At 45.7% G+C, this 27,500-nt stretch overlaps 1 protein-coding gene across 1 annotated transcript in view; it reads right to left on the bottom strand.

Annotated features, from left to right (window-relative positions):
- Positions 1-27,500, bottom strand: part of cdh8 (cadherin 8) — a gene marked incomplete at both ends in the record, with an annotated part of 185,999 nt that overhangs the window by 158,237 nt on the left and 262 nt on the right. Inside the window, 2 exon segments of the mRNA XM_084308206.1 lie at positions 21,120-21,414; positions 21,511-21,564. Coding sequence (XP_084164332.1) covers positions 21,120-21,414; positions 21,511-21,564 — 349 coding nt within the window.

Below are 27,500 nucleotides of genomic sequence, written 5' to 3'. Positions count from 1 at the left end.
TACAGTACACACACAAAATGCACGGACACACACACACACACGTCGTTGCTATTCTTCACGATGCACTGTATGTATCATTAACGAAGGTGTACGGATATAATAATATCACGTCTGAGGAAAGAGAGCGGTCTGAAGAAGCAGTCGTGAGGCGTCGTGAGACGATCCAGTGCGGTAAAGGTCTGCGTCTCCTCGCTCGTCTCCATCCGTCTTCCTTTGATCCGCGCGGCTCATTCATCGTCAAACTCTGGGACGACAAGCCTTTACTTATTTTCACCAGCTGCCAGGGGGGCGATGAGAGTGTAATCAGAAACATCATTAAGGCTGTGCGTAGACGGCTGTTAGCCCTGTTACCCACACGCCCATAATAACTCTCAAAATGCAAATCAACGCCAGGTAATCTATTAACGTCACTTCGATTTTATGTCCACGCTCCAATTTAGCGCATCCTGACACGTTTGGCCCCGGGGCCCCGCAGCGCCTCCTCCTTCACACGCGGATTAATTTTGCCGGGGGTTCCGGGGAGCGAGAGGGGGAGTCGAGCCATCTGTCCGCCGGCCCGTTTATTAATGGTCCTGATAATGAAGCCCAGGCAGCAGCATCGCTCCTGGGGGCTCCCCCTCCACCCATCCAGGGAACCAGCATCGCTCCTGGGGCTCCCCCTCCACGCATCCAGGGAACCAGCATCGCTCCTGGGGCTCCCCCTCCACCCGTCCAGGGACCAGCATCACTCATGGGGGCTCCCCCTCCACCCGTCCAGGGACCAGCAACACTCCTGGGGCTCCCCCTCCACCCATCCAGGGACCAGCATCACTCCTGGGGCTCCCCCTCCACCCATCCAGGGACCAGCATCACTCCTGGTGCTCCCCCTCCACCCGTCCAACCACCAGCATCACTCCTGGGGCTCCCCCTCCACCCGTCCAGGGACCAGCATCGCTCCTGGGGCTCCCCCTCCACCAGTGCTGCAGTGGCAAATTGACAGTAGGTCAAACGCTCCACGCGCGTGCACGTGCGCGCGTGCGCGCGCATGCACAGTTTTTTTTGGCTGCTCTCGTCCTGCAGCTGGATACTATTGCCTCACAGCGCGGCCGTCAGCGCGCGGCCCAGAGAGCGCCGCTGGCTCTGCGGCTCTGCAGCTGCATGCTTCTCCGGGAGTCCGGTTGGATAATGCCATGTAAAAAGCGATTGCGCGTACTTCAGCCTCAGTGAGCGAGGTATAACGCCGTTATACCGAGTTATACCAGCACTGCACCACTGCCCTCCACCCGTCCAGGAACCAGCATTACTAGGGATGTTCGATATTGGCTTTTTTTCTTTTTTACCAATATCCGATATACCGATATTGTCCAACTCTTAATTTTCCGATACCGACATCAACCGATACCAATATATGCAGGGCCCCCCCCCCCCAAAGAAATCAGAATAATTTCAGGTAATTAACGTTATCTCTTGTCGTGGAATTAACACAACATTATGCTTACTTTTGACAATAAATAAAATAAGAATTTGTTCTTACTTGCTTGCCTGGGTAAAATAAAGGTTAAATAAATGTAAAAAAAATAATATAATTTTTTTTTTTGAAAACCGATACCGATCATTTCCGATATTACATTTTAATGCCAATATCGGTAGGCCGATAACATCGGACATCCCTACTCCTGGAGCTTCCCCTCCACCCTGTCCAGGCAGCAAAACAACTTTACCCAAGAAGTTTGTTCCACGGTGTAGCAATTATTGTCATTCACACCCCTTCTCTAGTGCGGGGAGGAGAGTCTAACGACCTCCTCCAACTAATTACCTGAATTTGAGCAGACTCTGTAATTCCAACTACATCACAACCCCCTTGTTAGCTCCAGAAGGCAGGGCGCAGCATATGGCTGGAGGACAGAGATTGGGAATTTCATCTGTTTGTATTTGGCCTTAAAGCCAACGACCCCATTAAGAGGGAAAACGAGATCCGGTATTAATCCAATGGATTGTCGGCCCTCACACACTGACAGATGTGTGCAAATACACACGTTTGATTGAGGTGATATTGAGATATGATTATCTCAATTATAAAAACATATTATTTGTGTAACTGGTGCTATATAAAATATATAAGATAGTGTAATCATTGGATTATACAATTTGGTGATGATGTTGTTTTTGATGTGGATGATGATGGTGATGATGATGATGATGATGATGATGATGATGATGATGATGATGATGATGATGGTGATGATGATGATGATGATGAGAATGATGATGATGATGATGATGATGATGATGGTGGTGATGATGATGATGATGATGATCATGATGATGATGATGATGATGATGATGATGATGATGATGATGATGATGATGATCATGATGATGATGATGATGATGATGATGATGATCTAGGAGCTTGAATGGGAGGTGTGTATCTTGTGCTTCCTCCTTCGGTGAAGTATAGGCAGGCACTGACATATTAAATTTAACATCTGGATTATTTATCTCTGAAGCATTCTGTTTGATTTGGTACAGTACATGTAAATAACATACCATAATATGTTACTATTGTATGAGCAGGTGGGCACCTTGCATGGTTGCCTCCGCCATCGGTGTGAGAATGTGTGTGAGTGAATGGGTGAATATGAGGAACAAACTAAAATTGTAAAGCACTTTGGATAAACGCTGCTATATAAATGGAGCCATTCACCATCCATTTAATAATAGGACAAGCTCGGACTGTCAGTCACCTGAATACCGGTATGACTTAGACCATAACTAGGATATAAATACCTGCAATTATGAGTCCATGTCAACATGCTCATCGCCTAATTGGATATTAAAAGGATATTAAAAGGATGTTATAAGGATATTAGACCGGAGGCCAGTGCAGTTTGAAACCTTCATGCAGAGGCCTTGTTGAGCTCTTTAGGTTGTGGATTAACACGTAGAAAGACACAGCTCTTTACGTTCTGGATTCACACATAGAGAGAAGCAGCTCTTTACGTTCCTGATTAGCACGTAGAGAGAAGGCTGAACAACGAGGTTGACACTAGAGAGGCTTCTTTATAACTGCAGCTCAGTGAGCTGTAGCACTCAAACCCACTGTTGTTTTGAACGTCCTCTCTTATTTTTACATCATAGATTACTATTACTGAGTAGTAACTGGTGGCTAAACTGTCTCCTTTTTATTTCTTTACACCTTTATTTACAGAGAGTAGGTTCACTGACCTCGGAATGGTCCTTTTTCATTGTTTGACTCTAGCCTGTGACCTTTGTTGACCTCATCAATGCTCAATCTCCCATCTGTCCTGCCAGTCCGACCTGTCCACTATCTAAGAGAACAGGCATGCTATAAATTTGTCTTTAAAGACAACCGCGTGACAACTCCATTTCTAAGGCATTCAGGCAAATAAACAGATGAGTCTATTCTGCTATTTTTAAACACCAGACTTGCACATTTATGGTCAATCCACTTGGAGAGTGAATGCCTTAAGGTGGTATTCAGAGAACCACGGTAGTTAACGCAAATGAGCGTTCACTCACAATGTAAGCTGACGCACCTCAGCTCATCAATTCCTTTTACAAACACAGACCGGGAAATACACAAAGGAATGCATGTCAACAGGATATGTTATCTTGCTGACACAGATTTACATTTAAATTTCTTTCATTTAGCTGAACGCTTTTATCCAAAACCACTTACAAGTTTTGTACGACAAGTCAGCAGGAAGGGCACAACTCTATCAGCTGAGTAGTGCTACAGAGTATGTATGTTAGTATATTAGGAAGAGTGCATGACAGTAGAGGACAGTAAGAAGGTTAGTATTATTTAAAATAATATATATTTACATTTATTTAAAAAAAATCCATTTCAAATATTGATTGGTGAAGTGTGTCTTTAGTCGACGGTGAAAGACTGGTCGGGTTCCGGCTGTCCTAACTGTGGTGGGAAGTTCGTTCCACCATTGTGGAGCACGGACCGAGAAGAGCCATGCACAATCCCGGCGTACGCTCCGGAGTGCTTTTGGGGGCAGCTTTTGTGTCTGTAATATCTTTGCAATTGCGTTCAGAGCAAGCACAGCTCCACCTGCAAGCATAGCTGCCACCTGCAAGCACAGCTCCACCTGCACGAGACACCACGTAATACTCGTTGCTCCATTTGGGAAAGAACGTTTCAATCACTGCATCATTTATACAATTTAGTTTAATCCAAAATTCTGTTGGGAAACGTTGTATTCAGGGGATGTCTGGTCGCTCAATACTCTCCTGGTCTGCATGTCAGCGCGATCAGGAACATTAACAGACGTACAGTATAGCTACAGTAGCCTATAGGAGGAGCATTTGGGGTAAAATATTGTGTTAATTGCGCTGATTTCGATTCCAATTAATTGAAAAAATTTACGCGTTGATATTGACAATCCTAAATAAAAGCCCTACAATCTTTAATCATTAACGCACATATAAAATACAGTGTTACGGTATATATAAACTCAAAAATCGTCACTCATCTGAAAACGTTATAACAGGATTATATGATCAATAAACTGAAGACTTCCGGGCGGCTACGTGGTGCAGTGGGCAAGGCGCTCACCACGAATACTAGAGACGCTGCGGGTTCGCCTGTTCCAGCACAGCGCTCCACATTGCTTTCAGTTTAGCTGATCGTCCGTACTAATACACATTGGCCGTATTAGGGGGTGGGAAACTGATGGGTGGGGATCGGGCGTTGTGGACAGCGACTCCTACAGGTCGGTTGGTGCGCCTGCGCAGTAGAATCAGGAAGCGACGGGGGCGGCGCCCCTCCAAAGCGCAGACCCCTGACGCTGAAAGATCGCGCAGAGCAGGTGAAAAGATGCGACTGCTGTTACCTCGAGTATCGGAGGGGACTCGTGCTATGTATGACTTAGTCCACATTGCAGCCGGCTTCTGGGAGGCAAGAAACAGCGTTCGTGACAGGGGAGGGTTGAATTGGATGATACGAAATTGGGATGGGAGAAAAATAGAAAAATTGGAGAAAAAGTGGATCAAAAAATAATCGACTGAAGACTTCCCTTTCTTTCCATTCACCTACACAGCGTCACCCTGCGTGAGGTTCCTCATACTTTACATTCATATTGAACCAACGTGTGTCTCCAGAGCGCGCACCCCCTCTCCGCGTGAAGCCATTATCCTCACTATTCACTTTACCGCCACCGTCGTGATGAACACAGAGAGCCAATGCACTACTGTCTAAACAATTAAAGGGGAAGATCGCTCTCAACCCCATTCGGTATACAGCCGAAAGTGAGTCTTATCTGTCCGCGGGTCTTCCTTCCCTCCTTTCTCATTAACCTCAGTGCTCTCTCTCTCTCCGGCACACAGGAGCCAGGGCGACCTCGGCAGCCCGTGTCACATACCTCATCCGGAGGGGGAGGAGGAGGAGGAGGAAGGGGGAGGTGGGGGAGGAAGGGGAAGGCGGGGGAGGAAGTGGAGGAAGTGGAGGAAGGGTCGACGCTTTCCAAGGGGGGCGGTAACGTTTAATGAGAGGGTCTATTTCACCCTGGTCCTTGACAGGTAAAAGGTGACATCTGTCCCCTGTTGTACTGATACTGGGCTGCTACGCACGCACATGCACACAACGCACACACACATGCACACACACACACGCACACACACACGCACACACACACACACACACACGCACACACACACGCACACACTCACAGACACACACGCACACACTCACAGACACACACGCACAAACACGCACACACGCACACACACACACGCGCACGCACACACTCACACACACACACACAGACGCACACACGCACACACACACACACGCACACACACACACACACACGCACACACACACGCGCGCGCACACACACACACATGTCTGATAAACGAGGAGCTGGTGTGTGATGACATGGAAGAAACCTAGTGAGCCATGTTAGTGTAAATCACTGTCTAGGAAACAATGTGATCTTGTCTTTGTTGTTGCTGTTGTTGTTTTTGATAAAGGTAGGCTATACTAAGCTAGAATGCAGTTTTGCACAAAAGCACACACACACCTACACACACTTTCAGTATCTATCCAGCTTTTGTATAAGCCCTAGATCCTGATGGAACTGCCCCCCCCCCCACCCCCGCTTCCAGCATATGCCATGATTACTTTATAATACTTTTAGGTTCCATGTGGAGACATGCTCACATCCAACATAATTTCCGTCGATATCCCTTTATTCGTTGGACGCCTTTGGTGCCAGAGTTACGCGCTCGTTGCAAAACCGTGGAGTTCTGTGGGAGAGGATCTATACTAGTCTCGCTGCTGCACACAAACGAAACGCCAGCGCCAAGACGACGTGTGATTCGTGAACACGAGACGATGAGATGAAGGCAGGAAGTGACTTATTGTTTGTTTGTTTGTTTGTCCGGGGCGTTTGATTCCCTCCGTGAACGCAGCGGCGCGTGGAAACTTAACGGCGTCGAAACTAGTCGTTTGAAAAAAAGGAGAGCCTTTCAAGCGAACAACTGAACATTCTGGAATGTTTAATTAATCAGGGGTGACAAAAAGGGAACAACAATCAACAAAAGAAACGCCGACTTCCATTCCTCGCGCCGCATTTCCCACCGGAAAATCACAGAGCGCTGCCAACTGCCGCTTTGCCACGTACCCCCAGCTCCGACTGGCGCCACCTCGCTCCTCCGACGAAGCCCCTCGGAGGGAAACGTTTCAACCCAGATCCAAACATTGAAAGTGAAACACAGGGGCGGTTCGAGGAACTTACTGTCAACTGTCGATGGAAACCCTAAGGATGAGTGATCAAGTCATCTTGGTAGATACAAATGTACTTGTTAAAACATGGTAAATCTAATACAAAGGCACACTGATGAAGGCCGGATGGCTGAAAACGTTTTGTGCCCTTTAACAACTTGAAAATAACGATATTCCGAGTGCGGTCCCTACCTCCTTTTTTTTTTTTTAAATCTAATACAAAATAATGTAGGAGTTTGGTAGAGGACTTGACGTTCTCTGGCCAGGAGAATTTGGTCAAGCTCCCTGACTTCTTTGTGGGGTCACCTTATAAACTATCTGACACAAAGGGAGGGGGCCGGGGGGAGGGATGAGCAGGTGTTATGGGTACAGGAAGGATGGTGAACACAGGAAGGAGGGGGTGAGGGGCACAGGAAGGAGGGGGGAAGGTGTTATCAAAAGGACTAGAATGAGGGTCCAGGATGGGGGGAGGTAGGTGTTAACAAAAGGCCATGAGAAGAATGTTCCACAATATAAATTAGGTTCACACAGTGGTACAGCGCCTACGTGGATACCTGCTCATTCCCGTGTCGACTTTCACTGCAGTAGCAGCTATCAGGAATCAGAAAGAATAAAAGGAGCCTGGGCGATGCCAGCTCTGAACTCCCTGGGGACACGAGGCCTGACCTGAAGCCTGGCTAACTCCCTGCGGACACAAGGCCTGCCCTGAAGCCTGGCTAACTCCCCGCGGACACAAGGCCTGCCCTGAAGCCTGGCTAACTCCCCGCGGACACAAGGCCTGACCTGAAGCCTGGCTAACTCCCCGCGGACACAAGGCCTGCCCTGAAGCCTGGCTAACTCCCCGCGGACACAAGGCCTGACCTGAAGCCTGGCTAACTCCCCGCGGACACAAGGCCTGACCTGAAGCCTGGCTAACTCCCCACGGACACAAGGCCTGACCTGAAGCCTGGCTAACTCCCCGCGGACACAAGGCCTGACCTGAAGCCTGGCTAACTCCTCGCGGACACAAGGCCTGCCCTGAAGCCTGGCTAACTCCCCACGGACACAAGGCCTGACCTGAAGCCTGGCTAACTCCGCGTGGACACAAGGCCTGCCCTGAAGCCTGGCTAACTCCCCGTGGACACAAGGCCTGACCTGAAGCCTATGGCTAACTCCCCGTGGACACAAGGCCTGCCCTGATGCCCCGGCTAACTCCCCCGTCAACGGCCCCCTCAGACGGCCGACGCTCGGCCCAGCAGAGGAGATTCACCGAGCGGCTTCTGTTACATCCCTAGCACCGTCTGCCCTCGCGTGTTATATGTCAGCTTGGTGACGGGTAACAAGAGGAAACCCAACGAGGAATCACAATAACAAGCGTGTACCAACAGCCCCCCCTCCCCCTCCCCACCCCCACTCACACACACCCTCCGATGTCAAAACAGGGAGAAGGCAAACCGCTGATCTCCTGTCAGTTACAGACGAGAATCCCCCCCCCCCCCCCCCCAGATTGGTGCAGCTCGGGGGGTCTGGGAAGACTCACTCACAGGCTTCTGGGTGAGCTGTATGTTGGAAACACGTGATCAGAACGTGCCGATTTAAATGCATAGGTGGAGAAGGAATGTGAATATATGAATATATTATCATACTGCTTAAAGTAAAGCGCTTGGCGCGGCCTGTGCAGTTTTTAGGGGTTTAGTTTAGGGGGGCCGGGGTGTCGGATGGGGCACCGGTGGCGCTGCAATTAGCACCACTTGGTGCCGTGGGACAAATTGACAACGATGTCGAGGTGGAGAAAGGTCGCGATGGCACCCGCACACTGTGCTCGACAACACGGAGGAACGAGCCTCGTCTGACGCCTGTTATGTTAATATGACAACACTGACCACAGAACATCACACGGCGTGAGATACTGTGTCGGCGTGGTTGAAGATGTATAATAATAATAATTATGATGAATGACATTTATATAGCGCTTTTCTCAGACTCAAAGCGCTCCCCACAATGTAGGGTGGAAATTGCCTCTTTCACCACCACTGGTAGCACCCAACCTTGGGCTACGCAGGCTCAATGGCTGCCATACACTGGTACCAGCCACACATCACACTACACAATGGCTGAACGGCTCAGGAGACAGGGATAGATATCAGCTAATTAATGGGAAGGGATGATACGGTGACCTTGATGTCAGAGACCTGATTGGGAATTTGGCCAGGAATGTCGGGGAATCCCCCTACTCTTTACGATAGGCGTCCTGGGTTCTTTAATGACCGAATTGAGATGTATGTTAATTTCAGTCTCTTAGCATTGGCCTCAGTGGAAGGATGGCCTAGGAGGAGCGGGAATCGAACCGGGAACCTCCAGATGACTAGACGACTGCTCTACCTCCCGAGCCACGGCCAGGCGACCCCGTGCCCCGACCTCCCTGTAATGCCTACACAGTATGTGCGGGAGAATATGTTTGTGTGTATGTAGGAGGGATATGCGGAAGGATTCAATTCAGTTGCTTTGTATGAATTGACAATCAATTAATATTGACTTTGATCACGTGGAAATGGGTGGGCAATAATTGTCATGTTTGCAAACCTTTGTGCCAAATAGATAGGGGAACAATTAATACAAGATTATACATTTTTTTAGGGGTTTAGCTCTCTGCTCTCAGATCCGTTCTCACCACAGCCTCCTCAGCCACTCCCCCCCTCTACACGCCCTGCCTGCTATTTTTGAGCGGTTTGAGCCGGTTTCTCTCTCCTTTCTTTCTGACATAATTAAGCACCTGCGACCCACAAACTGCCCCTCTGATAGCCTTCCCTCTCGCCTTCTAAAAGAAGTGCTTGATTTGGTCTTGCCCATTATTTTATTTTCCTCTCTCAGCTCTGGCTGGTGTCCCAATCGCCTTCAAACATGCTGTGGTACAACCCCTGATAAAAAAAAGAAACCTTGATCCCTCTATTCTCTCTAACTTCAGGCCCATCTCTCAACTACCTTTTCTGTCAAAAGTCCTGGAGCGAGCAGTATACCTCCAGTTACAACTGTTTTTAGATGCACACAAAATCCACAGAAGATTTAAGTTTGGCTTTAAACCACCGTGCAGCACCGAAACAGCCCTCCTGATAGTTCTTATCTCTCAACTACCTTTTCTGTCAAAAGTCCTGGAGCGAGCAGTATACCTCCAGTTACAACTGGTTTTAGATGCACACAAAATCTGGCTTTAAACCACCGTGCAGCACCGAAACAGCCCTCCTGATAGTTCTTAATACTTTCCGTGCCAGCAGGGGGAGCCAAAAATAGCGCTTGAGTGCCAGCGCTGTAGTCAATGGGAGGGCGATCACATTTGCAAACGCATAAACTATATCTTAAATTATGGCTATGTGTCTAATATGCCCCTGTCGCTTATCAATGACTTGTTTGCAGTCAACATTGTCGAAACGGATTGTTTTTTAATCGGTTAATTTCCGTTTGATACCATTTTGAAAAACGCTCGTTTTTTTAAACTTCCAGAAAAAAAAAATTCTGCAGGAATCGCAATTTACTGGAATACACAAAACGCGTTGTAATTTTTCTGCCTATTTATGAATCGTTTTCAAATAAACGCTAGATTATCGATAGTATATGTGTACTTATGCACGCTAGAGATATATATATTTTTTAAATGTCTCTTTCTCCAATTTTATGTTTTTCTCCCCGTCGCAATTTTAGTTGCCGTGCCAATTCCCCCCCTCCCCTACCTGGCTGCTGTATGCATGTTCTCCTATGAGTCGGTACAAGGGCGTCCCGAAGCCGACCGCACGCTTCCTCCGATACGTGCGGCGACTTCACTTGGCAGCGAGGACTCTCATTGGTGAAGTGTAACTCGTGGGAGGGCACGCTATCTCCACCAAGTCCTGCCCCTGCTGAGCAAGCGCCGAGACCTGACCTGTAGGCGGCGCTGTCCACAACGCCAGATTCCCACCCCTAATACTGCCAATTGTATTAGTATGAACGACCAGCCAAACTGGTAGCAACGCCGAGAGCTGGGCTCGAACCAAGCATCTCCTGCGTTGGTGACAAGCTCAATCTCCGCTACGCCACCTGACCGCTCTATAGAGATATATTTGACAGTGAGACGTAGGTGTGTGAATTAAATGTAAATTGAGTCTACTTTAGGAATATGAACTGAAAACTGAGTTGAAAAAGTTCAATATTACACTTCACGGCATCTGTGCCCCCATGTTTATTTCTGCCCATGGGAATGGTGATGAATGCACCAATGATAAAGGTTTAATTCTGCAGTCTTTCTTTTTCTTTTCTTTTCTTTTCTGATAACTATATCACAGCATAACTCATGAAAGTTCAGATTAACTCAATGGTAATTTATGATTCTATGTATACATGCAACTCAAAGTTATTGCCTCACTTTCTTTCAAACTAATTCGATGTTGGAGGTCAGTACATTTATTAGGGCTGCGTGGTGTACATGCGTAGAGTGTCTAATCCAGTTAGCGTACAGATCTTCCCAGAACTTTGAGCTTCCCCTTGTCAGTAACTTGCTTTTCCTGCTATGTTGCTATTTTTCTTAAGGCTTATGAATAATACACTGCTCAATAGTATGAATGCAGATGAAAACTCGTAACAAATGTTTTTTACATGCCTGTGTGATAATTGATCTCTAGGCTGACCTAGGCCTCGAACACAACATCTGCTTTTGGATAAAAGACTTCCTAGCAGCCCGGTCTGTCACGTTGGGCCGACGACACTCTCCATCCTGTCACACACTGCACTAGGGTTGGGTAGTGAACTCTGTACTTTTAGGGGTACCGACCAAATCACATCGGTACTAGATCAATCGGTACCAAGCCGGCAAACCCCCTTGCTAAAAGCACCCTCTCAGTCCAGGGCTGTTTTTAATCTGGAATGATCTACCACTGACCATACAAGATTGTACATAATTTCCATCTTTTAAATTCAATCTAAAAAAAATTGTGTAGTGCACCCTTTATACCTTGTACTTTTTTTCTGTATGTATGTTTTTATGCCTTGTCTCGTAGCATGTTATGCTTCACTGCCTGCATGTTTTGTTTTTATGCTTTGTGTGGGGACTGCGGATGAAAATTGCATCCTTGCTAAAATCCGGTGTATTCACACTGCATGCATTTGTAGTGTCCAGTAATCATTTGCTCTGTCCCGCCAAAAAAAAAAAAAAAATGTTGGCCTTTACATAGTATAAGAGTGTAATATACTAGACAAGAGGGAGCCTTTTCCACAAATATATATATATATATATATATATATATATATATATATATATATATATATATATATATATATATATATATATATATATATATATATATATATATATATATATATATATATATATATAGGGATGCTCGATATTGGCTTTTTTACCGATATACCGATATTGTCCAACTCTTAATTTCCGATATCAACCGATATCAACCGATACCGATATATGCAGGGTTTCCCCCCCAAAAAACGGAATAATTTCAGGTAATTAACATTACATATCTCTTGTTGTGGAATTAACACAACATTATGCATACTTTTGACGATACATAAAATCTGAATTTGTTCTTACTTGCTTGCCTGGGTAAATAAAGGTTATAGAAATGTAAAAAAAAATATATATTTGGACTTATTTTTTCACAACTGAAATACATTATTTTGTTATTAGAGAGAGAACCGAAAAAAGGTACCGTTGGGTACCAAACTCCAGGAACTGGAATCGGTTAAAATATGAACGGTACCCAACCCTACTCTGTACACATATGACTGTCTATCAACCCATGGCACAGACACGATCATCACATTAGACAACACGATATTGGTGGGGCTTATCACTGAGGGCGATGAGTCACCCTACAGAGGCTAACCGGCTTGTGCTCAGAAGACAGCTTAGCCCTTAACACCAGAGAAACTAAAGAGCTGATCAGCGACTTCAGAAACAAGCAAGGTCAGTTTCAGTTCTGTATCGTTAGTGGCTTAGCTTGGCATCGCTACTGCACTATCTCGCGTACGTGCACGCGTACTGAATAAACCACAAATGTACCTCTAATACCAGTATTAGTCTGACCACACCCCTCATCAGCTTACCTTCATAAGCAGGTGTGTGGTCACCTGCTCTCCTCCTTCTCGCTTTCACCACAAGGAAGAGGTGCCTCGGTAGATCCCCACACTTGACACCATGATGGAAGAAATTGGATTAGGAACAGCTTGGGAAACAAGGATACGTTGACATCATATCTTTATTTTCTCTCTCACTATTTTCGAGAAAATACGGCGATATTGTCTTCGTACTGGAGTGTCTAGAAGATGATGATCATTCTACAAACCCTCCACCGGTTTTCGTATTGGGAGCACGCCGCTGCATGCTTCTCAACTGCAGTTCCTTGCTGTGTTTGTTGGGGTGAAACCTGTCAGGCCACAGCTGAACTGTCGGACATGCCGCTGTTGTGAGGAGCGGTGCGTTCCAGGTTGGGTGAGTAGTGTTTGCTGGCGGGCTCCACTTGTCTGTTAGTGCTATGGGGGCTACTTGACAAAGTTTATGGAAACCGGCCCCAGGCTAGGGTCCTTTGTTTAGCCGTCTAGGCGACAGAAGGCCTTGGTCTGGCGACCATTATAGTTTTAACTAGTGGGCCGCGACCATTGACACTGGTGATCCCTGTGTGTTCTGGACGAGTGGATTCTCTCTGTCACCGTGTTAAGACCCCATCTTTCATATCCAAATGAGAGTATTCCTTCACGAGGGGATATGTGCATGTAATGTGCGATAGCGGCAGATTCATGTTCAAAGTCAGCTATACAGGCCGGTTGGTACTGTGCTGATTCCGCCGGACGTGGTAATGTCACCGTTGTGAAGCGGTGTTGACGTCTTGTTTTCTCTTTTCTCTTAAAAAGTGAGGAGGGTTCAGAACGGCGGCCTGTCTGGGTGAGTGTTATGTCATTGTTTACATGTTCATAGCTTACGGTTAGCCGGTCGGTGGCCTGGCGCGGGGTAGCTTGGCTTCTCGCGCGCCGCCGGGAGCTCGCTCCTGATCGCGTGCGTCGTTAGATCGGCGTCTCGCGAGCGGAAGCAATAGCACCCGAACGGTTGGAGCAGCCGTTAGCTTGATGCTATTCTGTTGAACGTGCTTTGATTTTAACATGTTTTACACTCTTGACCACGACGTCATCCTTGACAGGGGATGTTCGTCGACCCTGCCTGAGCCTAGACGGGGATTGCGTCAACAAAGAGGACTGTAGCGACTGGTGGAGCGGCGACGCTGCCCGGATCGAACAACACAGGACGGCTGTGTTCTACGGTGTCTTGTGAGTTGACTGCACTTCGCTGATCTGCGTTCCGGGTAGGTACGGGGTTGGCCAGACCTCATAACACGTCTTCTGGTTTTACCTTGCTAAATGTATTGTGAATAACGGTGTTTTTTCCCAAAACGTGTGTTGTTGCAATGCATTTGGGGATACGTTGCGGGTTGTGTGTGAGCTGTTTTTGTCACTGGCAGTTAGCTTCTCCGTGCAGATCGTGATGTATTGATCTGGTTGTTGTGTGAGAAACATCATGGTGTTTATGTGTACCGTGTACTCACTACTAAGGCAACTAACCTATGAAGCTATGCTTGGTGACGAGTGAGTAAAAGAATGTTCTTTCTCAGACTGTAATGACAATGAACAGTGAGTTCACACATTAACAGGTTTTCCTGTTTTAACTGGCCGTATTGAGGGTAAAATAGGAGGATTGTGTTTCCCCCCCCCGGTTCCCTGGGGACTTTATCACCTCCTATCAGACATGTTGTGCATTAATTGTGTCTTTTGTGTGGTAGGGATACGATGTAACTCTCAGCTTGATTGCTGAGGTTGTGCTAAATCTGCTGGAGAAACTTATTTCCTAAAGGGAAATTGGTTTGGTTGCTGTCATGTGTGCTTAGCAAGGCCTGTGGTCGATACTAATCAAGAATGATGTATTCTCTCATTGTGAAAAAAACGGCGTTCCTCTGTTGAGTGTTTTTGCCATTTTTTGTAGGTGATGATGGGTTGTGTGTGTCATGTGACCTACAACTGGGTTGTACTGGCCACAGAAGCACATGTGTATGTTGGACCGGGGTTCTTAGAGCCCTCTCTATTCTGTGTTTTTCCTTAGTAAAAATCAGATAGCAGGTTAGCTCGTGCGCTGTGTGGAGCTGTGAAACGCTTCATAGAGCTGACTATGACTGTGTCATATTCTCTTTTTGTCGTTACGTCGTATCATGGGTGTGGGGTCGTAAAGGGGTGAACTGGTAACCTTTCCTCTCCCCATTGTTCTGTCGGTCAGGGGTACACCCCCTGTCCTTCAAGGTTCCCGTCACGTGGCGGTTCGGCACGTTACGGGGGGGGGGGGGGGGGGGGGAGGGAGTTCCTGGTCCCACGGCCTGGTATATTGGGCGTGTGCACCGCAGGAATTCCCCCGCCATAGAGTACGTCACCGTGCGCGTCTCTGTTGGTAGGACTTCCGTGTGCTGTTCAGGTCCATGTGATGGATCTGTTTTCAGGGGGGGTGGTCAGGGCTCCTCCTCACCAAGCGCCTACTCAGGCCTTCTGTGAGTTCGGACTCCTTCTTCCATGTGAGGAAGCCTCCATCAGAGTACAGAGCCTTCCTCCTCAGATTGTCAAAGTGAGTGGACCCTCTAGAAGGGTCCTTTTCTATTGTATGTATATTCGATTCAATTCGTTTATTGAGTGTGTATGGGTTCGGTGCCTCTTCCCCGGAGGCCCTAAAACCATTTTTTTACATGGCTCAAGGTGCAATATATTCTTTTCAATCTGTACAGCTCGCGTGGGAAGTCTCTCTGGGGATCCCCGTCTCTTTCCTATGGGAGGGTGGTGGGATGTAAAAATGTGAACATTTTTTACCCCGGCTGTGTAGACTGGGATACATACTGTTGATGCTTCCTTCTTTCTATTCCAGAAGTGTTGGAGTTAGGGAGTGTCACACCCCTCTTGTCGTTCCCCTGGGCGCCTTGGGGATTCAATGACAGGTCTAAATAGCCTGTTCATTGATGGGGGTGTGTCCCGACGCACGTATAGTGCTAGCTCGCTGTAAACAGGCGATTGACTGGCACGCCTTAGTTGCTTGTGGTTGAAACAGCGTTTTTATAAAGCAACTGAGATGGGGGTTTTTCCTCTTCCGGCGACCACATCCCATGACCTGGGTGGGTTGTCGACGGATTCTCGTTCATGTCTGGGGGATGATGACGGGATGGATCTGAACATATGTAGTGGGGTCTCACGCCCTTGGGGTGGGCCACCAGGCGCGGTTCGTCCGAACGTCTGGGTGGCGCCTTCTTTTCATGTTAAGATCAACACGCATATCTGCCCTTCTCCTGGAGTAGGCATGCCGGCGTGGTTAGGGCACGGGACTGGTTCTGGTCACGCTGGTCCAGATCAGTTGAACCCGTTGTCCGCCGGGGATGCAGATCTGCTGTTCTGGTACCCTGAGGGACTTGGGCTTTTTTCAGGGGGAAAAATGCCAGGTCGGTCTGGGTGTCACAGGGTTAAGCGCTATGGAGACCCTGGTTGGGTATGTTTTTACTCAGCACTGTCGTCATGGCTTACAGCCATGCCATTCTGTACGCGCTCGATCTCGTCGGATCTCGGCCGCTACACAGGTTGGTCCTGGTTAGTACTTGGTTGGGAGACCGCCGGGGAATACCAGGTACGGTGTGCTTAGGGGCTGGTTCTCCATTATTTTTCGCTCCTCTCTCACGCATGGCGAAGAGGGGCCTGTGGGGGTGGTTTTTTGACCTCCTCTGGTGACCCTGTGCTTCCCGTACCGCCAGGCCCGGTCCGAAGTGATGTTTGCGACCCGTAGGCCTGGGTTAACCCTTTTTGGAAACTGAAACACTTGTACTGCGGTATAGCCGGTGTATACCCGCAGGTGTGTTTTGGAGTTTTTTCTTGAGGGGTTATAGGAACAACCACCGCATTGGGTAACACCGAGGTGGTTGATTCCCTGGTGTGTTGGAGCAGTGTCAACTCCCGGGTTCACCGTTTGAGGGTGCCCCTGCACGTTCATGACGTCTGCCAATCGTGTCAGCCTTCTCTGCCTCGACCCCTCTGGGTGGGGGTTGTTAAATGGAGGCTTGGTCATGCAACACCGCCAGCTTCCGCTCCTTCCGCCGGGGCGGCTGTGTTCAGCTGTCCCCTCTGGCGCCTGTCTCGTCTGCAGTCTCCAGGCTAGGGTTAACAGCCTGTTGCCTGGTTTTTCCCCGGTGCGCTGCCTGCTTCCGTTGGTTAACCTTTTTGTGTGCTTACGGCCATGCTGACTGCCTATTCTGCAGGGTCAGTGTGCCAGGCGGTGTGCTATTGGGGGGACGGGGCCCGCTCGGCTTACGGCCATACCGACCTGAACACGCCCGATCTCGTCCGATCTCGGAAGCTGGGCAGGTTCTGGCCTGGTTGGTTCCGCCTGGGAATACCAGGTGCAGTAACTGAGGGGCCTTTGTCCGAATACGCTGGCGATGTGGGGGGCGGGGCACTACGTGCCCGCCTGGTGGGGTCTTGATGCTGGCATCATGGACTTCTCCGGGCCCCCATTCTAGGGAGTCCAGTCCTTTTGGTGGGTCTGTGTCTTCCTTCGTGCTCCGCTGCTACGGCCTTGCCACGGGGTTGGGTTTGCCCTTGACCCCGTGATTCTGGGGGCAGTAACGAGGTTGTTCCTCCGTTCGTTCCCGGGTGGCATGCGGGTTGTGCGTGTGTGTAGTCGTGGGGTCGAGCCACGGTCTGCTCACCCTGTGCGTTGAGTTGCTTGAGTGCCTCTTCGCACGGTCGGGTCCGTCGCCCTCCCGTGACGTCCCTAATAGGGGGGCTACCCTCCATTAGGGGGGGTCGGGGGGGCTCGGCCCTCCCTGTTCTGATGGTTTTGGGGGGCTGTCAGCGGGGTGTATTTGTCAGCCAAGTGGCTCCGCTTGGCCTCCCTTGTGCAGTAGCGATGCCAAGCTAAGCCACTAACGATACAGAACGTTAGGTTATGACTATAACCAAGTTCTGTTAGTTAGGGGCGATGCTTGGCATCGGACGGCCGCTGCAGCCCTTGTCCTCACCTTGTGGTGAAAGCTTGGGAAGGAGGAGAGCAGGTGACCACACACCTGCTTATGAAGGTAAGCTGATGAGGGGTGTGGTCAGACTAATACTGGTATTAGAGGTACATTTGTGGTTTATTCAGTACGCGTGCACGTACGCGAGATAGTGCAGTAGCGATGCCAAGCATCGCCCCTAACTAACAGAACTTGGTTATAGTCATAACCTAACGTTGTCATGTTTGTTTATATGTTTATTTAAAAAATAATAAAAAAATAAAACACAAAAAAAAGAAACAAGCAGGTCAGTGCAACAGACTAATTTTATGCGATCATTAACATTTATCAGTGAAACACTATTTTATTATTCATTCCGTGCAATACTAGAATACCTACCATGTGCAATATCCCATCCTTGAACACTAAAGTACTATACTTAGTATAAGTATGCGTATGTGTGTGTGTCAATGAATACATTTGAGTTGCAAAAAGGTCACATTCATGTCAGGACGACTTATTCTAACCATGGAACAGCAACGTTTAATACTTGAAGACTTGACGCCTTCCTTTCTGAAGAGAGCACTTCAGCAAGTGGGCAGCAGCAGCACATATCAAACGTTGCTATTCCACGGTTAGAACAGATCCTTTGTCAGGTCGGTCTGACATGAATATTACCTTTGTGGACTCCTTAGAAATAGCAAAAAGCATAATAGCAGCATGACACTTAACACAGCAGGGTGCCGTTTAGCAGGAGGCACTGTGGGCCTTTAGTGCCAACGCTCTCTTCAATGGGATAAATGCCGGTGTTTTGCAGTGCTAAACCTATATTAAAACCTGTTAAGCTGTAGGAATATTTCGCCTAAAGGTACATGCCTAAGTAAATGGAGATTGCTCCACTTCTGCAAGGTCAATTTGCATGTTCTTGGTATCTAGGAACATCTGGGGACCTGGGGGTATGTATTTCCAGTGTCAGAAATATTGTGTCTGTTACTAGGCTGAGTAAATTGTAATGAAGAAAAGGAGAATATAAATTATGATTTATGATTTTTGCATCTTTGATCATGTTAAATCTGCGGGGTACGAGAAAATGCTCACTGAGCTCATTCACCACCTTATTGAGATCATGTGTACAAAAAATCTAAGCAAATGAATAAAGGGAAGATGATTAAACAGAAGGATTTGTAGATACAGTAATTAATGATAATCGATTTTAATTATAAATTCATATTTGACCTTGAACTTGACCTTGACCTTATTATGGCCAAATCATACATCTATCGGTACAAATTTAAATATACACTTTGACTACTGTTTTTGATAGGGTTATGGTCTTTAATCTTGGCTACAAAAAAATATATTTTAAAACATTAACCTCTTAACATCCAATGGCCCACATGTGGACGATTCTTTGCCGACCTCTAGTGGCTCGGGTGTGCATTTAATACATCATATAGATAGAATTAAAGCCCTATTTGTTGCCTGTCGATTGCCGTTTCAGGTGACAAAATCCGTTCAGCGGTTCTCGAGTTACATGCCGATATGTGAGGCGTGCCCCAACGTATGCAAAAGTACACATTACCACCCCTGACTCCCGGGGCTCTAGCTCCGTCAATCATTTGGCGATCTCGAAAATCTTTGCACAGGGCTGTAGCCAATGAGTGTGGCTTTCCAATGATAACCCATGATATGATAATTGGGGATCTCATACTGTCTCTATTGATCGATTTATGATAAAGAAAAGCAGGGTCTTATCGCCATTCAAAATTTTCATTGCGACCGTTTGTCCAACGTTATCCAGCATTGCAGATGATCTGGCGGGCGGGGACCCTCGTCGAGGGAACTGTGGTGACCGCTTGTCTTGCCGGAGTGTTCAGACCCCACCCCCACGCCGCAGCTCGGCCAAGAAAACAAACCACATGGTTTAAAAAGGAGTGCAATAGCGGCCGCAAGGCGTTAGGTGGCGGTATTGGCCGTTTTCGATCTTTACACATTCAGGACAGCATGCACAAGGTGCCTCGATGGATTATGAATGGCAATAGCGAATAAAAGAAATAACGAAACAGAAACATAGATCTAAGTTTCAGGCACTCAACGGTCGGGCCACAGAAACGTAGCTCTACGTGAACGGCACCCAATGTGTTAAAGAGACAGAGTCTCTTCTGGAAGGACCTAGTATCTGGGAACAATGTGGATACTGACACACGCATGTTGCTAAATACAATTCAAAATACAACAAAATAATCTTAAGAAATGCAAAGTAAAAAATAATAGCAAACAGACTCTCCCCTGGATTGATGGTAATATAATGAAACTCATAAAGGAACGAGACAATGGCCTGAGAATAATTTATGTCTGAAGACCAAACTATCAACAGATAGACACATCTTTGCTTCCGAAACAGGGTTATAAAAGTGATCAAAGCTGCTAAAGCAACCTTATTTGTAAATATGTTGAGTGAAGCTAAGGGAAATCCAAAACAAATCTCGGACAATTTGAAAAAGTTATCAGGCAACATCCAAATATCAACAAAACAGCTTGAAATTAAAGAGAATGGCTCCCTGATTAAAGAACCAGTACAAATTGCAACTCTTGTCCTATTTTGCGAACTCTGTTAGGATGACAGTGCCCAACAGTCAAACAGGACCACTTATTGCACGTCTTGATAGATTAATCCCACCCAGTGTTTTCTATGATGGAGGTCACTGAAGCCCAAATTAGCAAAAATTCTGAAATCCCTCAAAAGCTCTAAGTCTAACGATGTATTTTGTCATTGCTTTTACTTTTATGTTGGATTGTGTTGTAAATATTGTGTTTTACTTTTAATGCTTCTGTTTTATAGGTGTATGGTTTCATAACATCTTGCCAAAAAGGACAACAGTTGCCGATTTAGCCCAGCTGGCTAAAACTGGCGACATTTACAGCAATGTTGATTCATGTGTACTGTCCTTTTTTAAAGGGGAACTATTTGACTATTTCTTTCACTATTTGGGCACTTTTACACAATTCCTGTGAGTTTATTAATTCATTGTTTTGTATTTCTAATCAAGTACTCAAAAACAGCATTTTTCTACCTCAAGATCTTAAGCCGTTTTGAGCTGGTGGCCTGGGGTGCCTGGGCCTGATGCCACACAGCCACATCATTATGCAGCTGAGTCTCTCTGACATCACAGATCAGCACATTTCAGTGAGGGTGAATATTGTGAGAGGAGAATTGGAAGAATGCGCCAATATGAGAATTAGAGACATAGATCATATTAATATAAGTCCACATAGCTAGGAAACAATGCTAAACACTGAAAAAGGCCATTTATAAGATAGTTCCCCTTTAAATAAAGTGAAAGTGAAACTGAACTCACCGACGGCAGACATCTCCGGCACCGAGGCCCGGTAGGGGCCCTCCATGAACTGCGGGGGGTTGTCGTTGATGTCCTGCACCTTGATGATGAACTCGGACGGAGGCTCCAAGGGCTCGTCGGTGTCGGCGTTGACCACCTGGGCCGTCAGCGTGTACTCCGCCTTCTCCTCGCGGTCCAGCCGCTTCATGGCGTGGATGTCGCCGGTCATCTCGTTGATGGCGAAGATGGTGCCCGCCCCCTCGCCAGCCAGGACGTATTTGATGTGTTTGCTGCCCACGTCCAGATCGGTGTGTAGCTGGACACGGGGAAGGGGGGACAAAAGATGGTCAGAGTTTAGTTTATTTGACACCTTGTAAACAAGACCGGTTTCCTGGAGGAGTATAACTCCCACAGTGACGTCCGTCTCATAAAAGATGTCCTCGGACCTATTTCCATTGTGTCCTTGCTGGGGACGGTAAAGGATAAAAGATAAGCAGATGAGTGTCATAGTCCAGTCTGATCTTATTGTGGGTACGTTGACCTGTGGAGGGTTTCAATAAAAACCATCTTCTCTGATCTGAATCCACTATCGAATATGTTTATTGAATCGAAATCCTTTCAAATCCCAGATCAACTCTCGTTTTAGGTCATTATTTGAGGGAAAGGGACAATTTCTTAGGTAAATAATGTGTATTGCTTTTATTGCACAACATTTTCTTTCAGTATATATCACATGAAATAACATTTTAAAAGACTGGGGATGAGGTTTAGGATAGTTGTGGAGGGAAGAGTGGGGAAAGCAATTTGAAGAAGAAAGAAGATTTGACTAAGAGCTTAATGAACCCGGTTGTATGGATGCCGTTCCAAATGGCAACGAGCCAACAGAACTTTCTACTTGGATATGGCAGATTTGTAAATAGTAAGCTAGGGCTGCCCTTTCTTAATCAATTAAACAATCGATTTGGTCTTAGTCAACCAATACTTTGTTAGGTGATTAAACAATCGATTTGGTCTTAGTCGACCAATACTTTGTTATGTGATGAAACAATCGATTTAGTCTTAGCCTTAGTCTGAGATTAGTAATTTTGGAATGCTTTTTTACATGATGAATGAGTTGTCTGGGGCCACAGCCATGAAACCCATAGAACAACTTTACAACAGAGCATTGAAGGTATATGACAGGAAACAGTACTCATACCACCACTGTAAAATCCTGGATAAGCATCACATTTTAAATTTTGAAAACCTCAGACATTATAAAAGTTCCTGCTTTGTATATAAATGCCTGCACAGATTAGCCCCTCCCCCTCCCAAGGAGTTTATCCACGAGAAAAGGAACACTGTATTAACCACTAGGTCAAACACCAGAGGGGATTGTGAGGTCCATTTTAGAAAGACCGCCTTCAGCAAACATTTTCTATCGATAAAGGGAAGTGGAACATGGAACAGCCTTCCGGTCCCCTTAAGGGAATGTACCACCCTGTCCACCTTTAGGGGCCAACTCAGGACATGGCTGTTAGACAGCCAAATATGCACTCATTAGGGATGTTAGTGATGTTGTACTGACTGAATGTCATGTTAGTGTGTGGTCATGTCAGTGATGTCAGTGTTTATGAATGAACGTTGTATGGTCCGTTTTGTGTTTGTTTTATGTTAGGACTACGGGTGGAAATTAGCCATGTGCTATTCCCGGCATATTTACGCCCTTATCATGCTGTGATGTTATGCATACACTTGTGTAAATGATGTTCATTCATTTGCATTGTCCTTAATAAACAAATCTTAAATCTTAATCTTATCCTGAAGCATTATGAGCAAATCCCTGCTCTGATAAGATTTAAAGAGGTCCTTCTGCATGCTGGGATATTAAGAGATTTGAATCAAGGATCGCTTCGTTGACAAAGTCCTATTGGTGGACTAAGGATTCCTCTGGGTGAGGAGGACGGCCCCACAGTAAACACAGAGTCTGCTCTCTGCAACATCAACAAAAGCAGGGTATGTCAGCTCTGCTCTGCTGCAACGGGAGCACGGATACTAAACGTGTTTCAACACACACTTTGCTAAATGAGGTCCACTGGGGACAATAACTTTATAAGCAGCACGGGAAATGGACCTTAGCCTCCACACTGCCTGGCTGTACATCACAAATACATCATACAAATGGCCCAGCACAATGTGGGGGATAGGGGTCCCTGAAGTATAAAGTTCAGAAAACACTAAATGAGATGTGCTGTGATTGTGATCCTCCATAGTGTCGAGTGGAGAAGTGGAGAAGTGGAGGAGTGGAGAAGTGGAGAAATAGAGAAGTGGAGAAGTAGAGAAGTGGAGACGTGGAGAAGTGGAGAGAAGTAGCAGGAGAACAAACAGCCCTCCTCTGTTGTCTCCTCCCCTGCGTGTCTCCCTGTTTTAAACACCAGGACACGGATTACAATTACAACACTGACAACAAGGTCATTATGGCTGAGCTCTGATCACTCCTCTGGTTAGAGAGCCTATAGTTACTCTGCTTGTCCAAACCCGCTACGCACGCAGGACTACTAATGATCACACCCCGCAACAACCACCGCAGACAAAATACACTGACGCGTGCGGTCGCGGAACTGTCGTCTGGCCTGACTCGGGGCAAAGAGGAAGAGTGTGGGAGGGTTTGAAAGATATACTGAGCTGTGCTGGGTGGTGGGTGGGAGTGGATAATATGGGTGAGAGAGTGAGAGAGAGAGAGAGAGAGAGAGAGAGAGAGAGAGAGAGATAGAGAGAGAGAGAGAGAGAGAGAGAGAGAGAGAGAGAGAGACGGACGGAGGGAGAGAGAGTACGAGAGAAATGAAGAGAGAGAGAGACTAGGCAACAGTGGCTCGGGGAGGTAGAGCAGTCGTCTGGTAATCTAGAGGTTCCCGGTTCGATTCCCGCTACTCCCGAGCAGCGTGTCGAAGTGTCCTTGAGCAAGACACCTCCTGATGAGCAGGTTGGCAACTTTGCATGGTCGCCTCCACCGTCGGTGTGTAAATGTGTGATTGAATGGGTAAAATGTGAGGAACAAAATTGTAAAGAGCTTTGGATAAAAAGCTGTTATATAAATGCACCATTTACCATTTAGGCAAACGTTTGAGACATATAAAGATAGAGAGAGAGAGAGCTCCAAGGTAAAATAAGCATGTGACCTGCTTTTATTCAAATGAACATGGAAGTGGGTCTATTAAGCTGTAGCCCTATTTTAAAAAATTTCGCCTAAAGGTACATGCCTAAGTAAATGGAAGATTGCTCCACTTCTACAAGGTACATTTGCATTTTCTGGGTATCTAGGAACATCTAGGGACCTGGGGGTATGTATTTCCAGTGTCAGAAATATTGTGTCTGTTACTAGGCTTGAGTAAATTGTAATGAAAAAAAGGAGAATATAAATTATGATATTTGTTTGCATCTGTGCCGGTGAATAACACCTTGTTACAATTGTGCATCCACCGAGCTCGCTCACTGAGCTCATTCAGCACCTTCTAAAACGATATATATATTTGAGCGACTAGCCCACTAGCAAGGCAACCTCCTGCACCATCGCAGCAGCGCCGAGCGTGGTGATACAAGCGGGCTGCTCTGAGGAAAGGAGCCCGTTCACGCTAGTGGGCTAGTCGCTAAAAAAAATATATATCATTTTATATATAATTGTACCAACACAGATATTAGGCAGTACACACATTGTCCTGCAATACATGTACAGTGAATGCACAGCTACATTCGCCATATATTTCTATCGCTGCTGCGGTCTACAGTGAAATGCAATATTATTATTATTATTATTATTATTATTATTATTATTATTATTATTATTATTATTATTATTATTATTATTATTATTATTATTATTATTATTATTATTATTATTATTATTATTATTATTATTATTATTATTATTATTATTATTATTATTATTATTATTATTATTATTATTATTATTATTATTATATATTATTATTGTAAAGATTATCATTACAATTATTATTATTTTGTGCACGTTGTGCAAATTGAGAGGCTGTGCTCTTTGCACACAACCCTCGTACACTTGTAACATTGCCTCTCCAGGCGGCTGCGATTGTAATGATAATCTTTACATTAATAATAATAATAATAATAATAATAATAATAATAATAATAATAATAATAATAATAATAATAATAATAATAATAATAATAATAATAATAATAATAATAATAATAATAATAATAATAATAATAATAATAATAATAATAATAATAATAATAATAATAATAATAATAATAATAATAATAATAATAATAATAATAATAATAATAATAATAATAATAATAATAATAATAATAATAATAATAATAATAATAATAATAATAATAATAATAATAATAATAATAATAATAATAATAATAATAATAATAATAATAATAATAATAATAATAATAATAATAATAATATTGCATTTCACTGTAGACCGCAGCAGCGATAGAAATATATGGTGAATGTAGCTGTGCATTCACTGTACATGTATTGCAGGACACATCAAATCAAAATCAAATCAAATTTATTTGTAAGGCCCGACAACACACGTTAATGTCTCCATGGGCCGGACACGTCTTCTTTAAACAAGTCAAGAAGAAACATAACAATAAGTCAAGAACACCATAAGGTCCAACAAATTTAAAATAAATGCAAATAAATGAATGAATGCAAGCACTCCCAGACATACCCCACGCGAAGGTAAGGAAAAACTCACTAAAACCTAACAATAGGGAAAAAAATGCTCCACAGGCAGTGTGGAGGAGAGAAACCTTAGAAGGGCCATTCAAGGGGGGATCTCCCTTCTTAGATGTCGGTGATAGTAGTGTTGCAGTAAAAACAGTTGGTAAGCATGCACTCAAGTGTGTAGTGAAACACAGATGAGTGCATGCAATAGCAACTGAACATTTTGAAAAATTAAAGATAGAGCTGATAGCAATAGCAACTGAACATTTTGAGAGATTAAAGATAGAGCTGATAGCGATAGCAACTGAACATTTTGAGAGATTAAAGATAGAGCTGATAGCGATAGCAACTGAACATTTTGAGAGATTAAAGATAGAGCTGATAGCGAATCTATTTGAGGCACAGGGGCGACGCAAAGAGGGTTGCGCCCTCCCCGTCTTAATCACGGGACGTTGTGTGTACTGCCTAATATCTGTGTTGGTACAATTATATATACAACGATATATATTTTAGCGACTAGCCCACTAGCGTCCTGCTACGCTCATAGCGAGGGGGGCGTACTAGCGTAGGTCAGTGGCCAATCAGAGCGCAAAACGGGAACCCGGAAACACGAACGCAGCCGGGAGCCTCTTCTTACTAATTTGTACATTTGTTAGGATCTATTCCTCTCTCGAACATGCACACACACGCACACACACACACACACACACACACACACACACACACACACACACACACACACACACACACACACACACACACACACACACACACACACACACACACACACGCACACACACACACACACACACACACACACATTCACTCAGACATACACACACACATACACATAAACACACATACATTCACTCAGACAATCTCTCTCACTCACACATACGCACGCACACACACACACACACACACACACACACACACACACACACACACACAGACACACACACGCACACACACACACTCATATGCTACAAAACATCTGTATTCAGCAGCTTCAGTTTCATTTCCTGCCACGCAGAGTGGCACCAGAGCGTCCGGTGGGAGGGCGGTTAGAAGACGGGATAACAAGGCAGAAATCGGCGTGCAAAAAATCCTGACCTCTAACGACCCCCGCGATTGTTTCATATATATATACGCCTGCTTTTATGCAGAGGCTGTAGGGTCTCAGAGGTCTTGTTCTCAGACACTGACAAAGCACATCCACTTAAATTGTCACACCTTGCACTTTTGTTTTCCTAATTGTGCCATCATTTCACATGAAAGATGTAGCTCGTTAACACCAACGCAGAGCCACATCCTGCACACGGAGAAAGCCCACAAATGAGCCCAAATTAATGATGGTCTGTCATTTTACTTCGTGTGTGTGTGTGTTTGTGTGTGTGTGTGTGTGTGTGTGTGCGTGCGTCCGTGCGTGCGTGCGTGCATCCGTGCGTGCGTGCGTGTGTGTGTGAGTGTGTGTGCGTTACCTTCACAGGAGGTAAAATGAGAACTTGAGCTTGCACATTGATTTTCTTTTTGTCATTTTACTTCATACATTAAATGTAAATCTTTCCAAAATCCCTGAGTTTGCATTCCAACTAGGTGATACCTGCTAGTCGTAGGCAGGGCTGACCCCACATCAGGGCTGACCCCACATCAGGGCTGACCCCACAGCAGGGCTGACCCCACATCAGGGCTGA

The sequence above is a fragment of the Notolepis coatsorum genome (genome assembly GCF_963971535.1).
Source record: "Notolepis coatsorum genome assembly, chromosome: 2".
Lineage (NCBI taxonomy): Eukaryota > Metazoa > Chordata > Actinopteri > Aulopiformes > Paralepididae > Notolepis > Notolepis coatsorum.
This window is presented reverse-complemented; position numbering and strand designations above follow the sequence as displayed.